We start from the raw sequence: 6,549 nt of genomic DNA, 5'->3' as shown, positions 1-6,549 counted from the left end.
CTCTTTATTGTAATCAGCCGTGATCATTCATCACTGTTATTCAGTTTTTTCAGCGGAGCAGGAGCTTGCCTGTGATGGACATTGATTTGGTAAAAGAATGAGTCCACTGTGCGTTGATGAGCCTCTCTACCAGCACCTCTGACCTTTTTGTGGATTTCACTGAAATCTTTTGGACTTGATCGTTTTTATTTCCAACGAAATCAATTGGAGTTCGCAGCTCTGAAAGGATCCTGGTCAGAATTTATCTACTGGAAGCTGGCTCTTCACCTCCATCCACCATGAGACCCATCCCATCCAGACTCAGCTATCTGTGAGTGCCTTTCCTCACATCCACTCTTTACTCTGTTAATACTTCTAAACGCAGCTTTGAATGAAGTGACTTAACGCATGTTTTTCTTCTTCTTTGCAGGTTTCTACATTTATTTGCATTTTGCTATTATGCTCAGGTACGTCACTGCTTTTATTATTTTTTATATAAATATAAATGTTTTTTTAATATATATATTGTGGACATTATAATATGATAAGGTTCAAAAATCTCTAAAACTAATGGCAGCCAAGCTTGTGATGCATAACGCACTAACAGAGCAGTAAAGGTGAGGAATCATCAGAACATTATGTGATACAACAATATCGGATGGCTCCCACGGCGCGGCGGGCAACGGGGCGCGCGGCCTGCTGGCAGGTTGCTGATGAACAGACCGGCACCTGGCACAGGACACGCGAGCACAAGCGTGGGCATCAGCGCACGGGGATATGCTTGCGAATCTTGTGAAAAATTTCGTGGGGTTGAAAATGAAGGAGGGCCAATGTTTCCATCAGCAGCAGCAGTCATTCCATCACAGTTAGGGTTAGTGTGAGGTTAAAGTCAGCGACTACTAGAGACTGAGAAGTTGAGCAGTCATTCCGTTTGTGATTTTGTTTGGTCTTTTTTTTTGTCTGTCTGTGTGCTGTGGCGCGCATTCTCCTGTCAACACAACCTATAATCACACCGTGCGTCTTTTTTGGAAGCTGTTAATTTTGTTTGGCATCAGTTCTCCTGGAACTTGTTACACTTGTCACTCGGGAAAAAACAACAACAAGCTGTTATTGCGTTATGATACATTTTCCCTCTGTGATTAAGATTTCCTACAGTAACCCAAACGCACCCTCAGTATTTTAGTCAAGATTTGACTTTTCATCTCTCTTTTGTGCAAATTAATGCCAGTTAAAATAAGAATAATAATAATTAAAAAAAAGATAAATGTACACATACTGATTGTGATGACATCTAATTTCTGACAGGTAACCAATCAGTCCCCGCCTAATTTCACGCAGCATGTAAGCGAGCAGAGCAAAGTGACAGACCTCAAGAGCCGCAGGTTGATCCGGATCTACCAGCTGTACAGCCGGACCAGCGGCAAGCACGTGCAGGTCCTGCCCAACAAGAAGATCAACGCCATGGCCGACGATGGAGATGTGCACGGTAAGGCCCCGCAATTCACTACACACAATACAAATGATATATTTTAATATCAATCATACCGTCAATTTGATGTGTTTTTGCATCGTTAAAAAAACAGATTTAAACAGTTTTGGTTAGATTTTGGCTCCAATAAACGAATAATCTCGATATATTTAGTTTTATGTACATTATCCATTTATGCTCATTGAGCGAAAGGAACATTTTCACTCTGCGTACTTCAAAGTCTCTTAACGCATGTACATTTCAGGGTTTTGAATTTAATTTCATGCACTTCTCCATGCAATTATTTTAAAATATGTCGCTATTACATAATAGTCTCGCTGTCCTGCAATATTTAAATATGATTTTTTAACGTATTGCTTTTTTATTAATCTCTTCTAGAATTAATTTTCTACTGTGAGCGAACATTTTCAATGCAGCTTTTTAAGATGGCTCAAGACCATTATTATGTCATTTGAATAGTGAAATAATGGCTGTATATCCTGAAGCAATTTAAACTTAAAACCTGTATATAAAACAAGTGAGGATCATTACTAATGCTGAATTTCTTAATTATTCATTCAGTGATATGAGAATTCTGCCTTGTTTCAAGATGCTGTAATTCCCTAAATGAGGAAAAACTTGGTTGAATCATAGAGAAGGTCATTCTTTGCACCATTTGTGATCCTAGTCACTACTGATGTGTGTGTGTGGATGTGTTGGGGGGGGGGGGAGCTTGCAGCTTCAGCTCAGAGTAACTACCCACTGGATTGTAGATGGTGCTGGAGATGATCCTCTAGAGATCCTGAAAGTCTGGAAGAGACATTAGAAGTCATCTAACTTCTACCTCCTGAACATTTCCTGCATAGCTCCAACCCCCCACCCCCCACCACCCCACTCCATCCAGCTTTAGAAGCTAAACCGGCGTTGTTGAGCTTTGCAGTCACGCTGGCGTACAGTTTCTGTTTTATTTAGAGTAGATTCAATTTCATAAAGAGCATTAAGTCTTTCAATAAAATGTGTATTATCACAGTGTGTTTGCTGCTGCACAGGCATGGAGCACACATGTAGCTCACGTAATCTTGTGCATGTGTGTGGCCATGAGCTATTCAGGTCACCTCAAGTCATATAAGAGAGAGAAAGTGTCAGAGTGGTAATGGGTGTGTGTGTGTGTGTGTCCCACGTCTTTCTTTAACTCAGACTTTGCCATTATAACTGCTGGTCACATCTCTAACTGTGTGGCCGATGCCATGGAACCATTTTAATGAGACAATGTGGATTCAAATAGAATTCATATATGCTCATCTAGCTATTTGATTTCAGTGTTCTTGATCAATATCTGTGAGAATGTGGAATTGCTGCAATGCTGATTCAAAGACATGGTGTGCAGCAGACTGGACAGAACCTGTACAAACACATTATCTGTCATTCTGCAAATTCACTCACATTTATAAATCCAGACTACTTTTTTTATCTTGTTGAAAAGCACCACAAAAATGCAACTGTCCATATTTCCTGTGTCTTTCAGTACTTCTTGGGATATAGAGATAAATGTGGAGCTTTATGTGTGAGGGCAATGCAGATTTATTTGAAAAGGAATTCTTGATGGGCCTGCCAGGGTCGCCTCTTTAGCTTTCAAAGAATTGCGAGACACGTGGTTTTATCATTTTGCAAGAATTTTAGCTTGCATAAATCCCCAAGAATGGTCCCACAGGTTTCAGTGTGAGTGTGTGTGTGTGTGTGCATGCATTTGTGTGTGTGGGTGCGTGTGTGTGTGTGTATGTGAGAGAGAGAGAGAAAGGGAGAGTGAGACAGAGAGAGAGAGGATTGAGACTATGCATGTTTGAGAACACACTCAAAGATTTTTCCAAGTGTTGTCAATGTTTTTATGTCCGTGCACACATGCATGCACACTGTTAAGTCATTCATTCAATGTTTAAAAAATATTTCAGCAAAAAAGCCACCTCATGCTGAACATGTTACCACCCTCACAGTGCTTCTATCAGACCTAGTTGTTAATTAAGCTCTTTCTCTATTTATTTTCTTTAGCTAAACTCATTGTGGAAACCGACACATTTGGGAGTCGAGTACGCATCAAGGGAGCTGAGACCGGCTTCTACATCTGCATGAACAAGAGGGGGAAGCTCATCGGCAAGGTGAGGTGAAACTCTGAGCTCAACCAGCAGAAGTTGAAGCAAAAGGTTGGCTAACTTATTGTAGCTGAGGTCAAAATGTCAACGGTTGTAGCAGCACAGTTAGAGAAGGATTTAGGGTTTGTCTCCTAGATTTGTGTGGTGTAAAGGAAAACTCTGAGGCTAATTGTTAACAGCAGAAGTTCAATTGTTGAGATCAAAATCAGCCATTTGTCCGTTTGCTTGTCTTTAGACTACATTTTGTGAAAAGTTGTAGAAGCTCTAAAGCTAAATCATCTGTTAAGGCCAGCTAATATTTACAGTAAATATATTAAATGACAATGTTATTTTGAATGACCTGGGACTACATTCACTTGTGTCTATAGGACTAAAATGTGTGTGATGATAATAGACTGTGTGCATCCTAATATCACTGCACAGCAGATCATTAGCCCACATGACTATTCTACATTTATCTTATTGACAACAAATTCAACAAAAGAGTAAAACCAATAATGAATTAATCCTACTGCTAAGTGTTCCATGTAAAGCCTAATATATCTCATTCTGCTTCAGAAAATAGTCCCCAACAAAATGCACAATTTCTTTATGTTTGAATAAGGTTTGGAAAAAAACTACAGTGACCAGTGTTTAGAAAACTATTTTTTATTTTTGTGTCTTTCAGTTGGATTTGTTGTTAATAAGAATTAGGCCAGATCTGTAAAATCTAGTTTCAGGTCATAGTAGTATCCTACTATTATTCTTAATGTTTAACATGTGGTACTGGTTTAACTTTTTGTGTGTGATTTCGGTGTTGTCATGACTTCAGGATGACCAGCTACATCATTTCAGTTTTGTTTGATGCTTCTATGATCAGATTGTTTAGACGATATAATGGAGGCTGATGATGACTGAATGGCAGCTAGTCTTGCATGATGTTTGTATTATAGCCTTTAAACTGGTGTGTTTTCTTATGTGAGTGTGTAGGTGTGTGTTTCAGGCTGAGGTTATCTCAGTGCCCCTCTCTTACTGTGACGGCTAATAAACAGAGCTGCCAGCCTCCCTGCACACTGCACCCCCCATCCCCGCACACACACACACACACACACACACACACACACACACACACACTCCCCCGCTCACCCAGCACCCTGCCATGCACACCATCTGCCCCGAGCTACCGGCCCAGTCACAGCCTGCCCCAGCCACAGTGTGTGTGTGTGTGTGTGTGTGTGTGTGTGCGTGCGTGCGTGCGTGCGTGCGTGTGTCACACACACACACACACACACGTGTGTGAAGAGAGAAGGAATAAACAGAGTGTGTCTTTTGGATATGTGTGTGCACATGGGTGCATCATGACTATTTTTATCACATTATTTTGTCCGAAAAGGTGGGAGCTTATTACAGTAGCCTAGCACTGTGTGCCCATGTCCAGTAGATGCTGTTTCAGCTGACCTCACTGTACATTTTATTACTAATATTAATTATGGATTACTGATTAATTGTATAATGTTGATGGTACTTGATGATATCACCAAGTAAAGATTACAGTTCTCTTAAAGTCATCAAGTTGATCTGTTGAGGCCTTAATTGAACACAGCAGAGAGCTGCTAAGAAGTATTTAAGGATGTATCGATTGATGTAGAGGTCCTGGATGGTCACATTTAACCACATAACATGTTATTTAACCACATATGCAACACAAACCAGGAGTGAAAGTGACGCTCGGTGGCTGATTAAGGCTTTATGGCTAGAACCTCCGTCCTGCAGCTACTGACCCACGAGGGCTGCTGGATGTTTGTTGAAGGGGGAGAAGAGTCATCGCTTACTGTCATCCCCCTCTCTCTGATCTGTAATGACTGTAGCATATGCTGCATGTACAGTATGAGGGGAGGGCTGTGTGTGTGTGTGTGTGTGTGTGTGTGACTGAGTGAGAGAGAGAGAGAGAGAGAGAGAGAGAGAGAGAGAATATGCATGTGTGCGTGTGTACATGCAGGGGACAGGCTGCACAGGGAAGCCTTTATACATATGATATTTCATCCATCTGTAAATCTTCATTGAGTTGTCCTCTGTGAACATTCCAACTGACTGTTTTTCTGTGTTTGCTTCTGTAGAAAAACGGACAAGGCAGAGACTGTATCTTCACTGAGATTGTACTAGAGAACAACTACACTGCATTGAGGAATGCTCGCTACGAGGGCTGGTACATGGCCTTCACCCGCCGGGGGCGACCGAGGAAAGGCTCACAGACACGCCAGCACCAACGCGAGGTCCATTTCATGAAGAGGCTGCCGAAGGGCCAGCAGCCTGCCCATCCAAGCCACCACCGGCCTTTTGACTTCATCCAATACCCCTTCAGTCAAAGGACTAAACGTACACGATACTCTTCAGAGCGCTGAGGAGGAGGAAGATAGCAAGGAGAGAGAGAGAAAGAGGAGAAACCGACAGACTGAATTATCAGGAGCTGAAACATTCCTCTGCTCTCCAAAAAAACACACCTCGAGACATTTTTATACTGTGCGTTACTATATCTTAATGTGTAGCTTGTTTTCTATTTTTCTCAAAGTTAAAAAAACTGTAAATAGAAAAAAACATGAGAAATCTATTTTTGTACTTCAGACTTTTAGTACTGACTTATGTAAAAAAAAAAGCAAGAGAAAAGTTTGTTTTTAGATGCTCATAACTCATTGACTTATCGGGGACATCTTAGTAGAGTGCGTTGTATTGTTTTTTTATGTCATTGTGAACAGCGGAGTCATTTTTTGGACTCTTGCCTGCTGCTCAAGGAGACTTGAAGGGCCCCGATTGACCACACTGCCAGGGAATGCTGCGTTCAGAGACACAAACTGTCACACACTGTGTTGGAGAGCACTGGGGTTCAGTAAACGTTGCATAAACACATGGTGGTAACACTGCAGGGTTTAGCCTCTTGCTAGATGCTGCATCATTCTGTGTCACACAGTTAAAGCAAAC

The 6,549-nt window shown here is 41.4% G+C and overlaps 1 protein-coding gene across 1 annotated transcript; it reads left to right on the top strand.

Moving 5' to 3' along the window:
- The first annotated feature begins 278 nt into the window (after nucleotides 1-278).
- On the top strand, nucleotides 279-5,975 carry fgf8a (fibroblast growth factor 8a). Its single transcript, XM_053333100.1, has 5 exons — nucleotides 279-310; nucleotides 410-446; nucleotides 1,285-1,465; nucleotides 3,494-3,600; nucleotides 5,691-5,975. The coding sequence occupies exons 1-5, from the start codon at nucleotides 279-281 to the stop codon at nucleotides 5,973-5,975; spliced, it is 642 nt and encodes a 213-aa protein (XP_053189075.1).
- The last annotated feature ends 574 nt before the right edge of the window (nucleotides 5,976-6,549 follow it).

Source organism: Scomber japonicus, chromosome 14 (assembly GCF_027409825.1).
Source record: "Scomber japonicus isolate fScoJap1 chromosome 14, fScoJap1.pri, whole genome shotgun sequence".
Lineage (NCBI taxonomy): Eukaryota > Metazoa > Chordata > Actinopteri > Scombriformes > Scombridae > Scomber > Scomber japonicus.
The sequence above is the reverse complement of the archived record's forward strand: the minus strand, read 5'-3'. Positions and strand labels throughout refer to the sequence as shown.

Excerpts from the sequence above, each read along its gene's own strand:
- fgf8a (XM_053333100.1), top strand. The coding sequence starts at position 279 with ATGAGACCCATCCCATCCAGACTCAGCTATCT. Across the intron at positions 447-1,284 it reads CATTTTGCTATTATGCTCAG|GTAACCAATCAGTCCCCGCC; the intron begins GTACGTCACTGC and ends AATTTCTGACAG. Across the intron at positions 3,601-5,690 it reads GGGGGAAGCTCATCGGCAAG|AAAAACGGACAAGGCAGAGA; the intron begins GTGAGGTGAAAC and ends TTGCTTCTGTAG.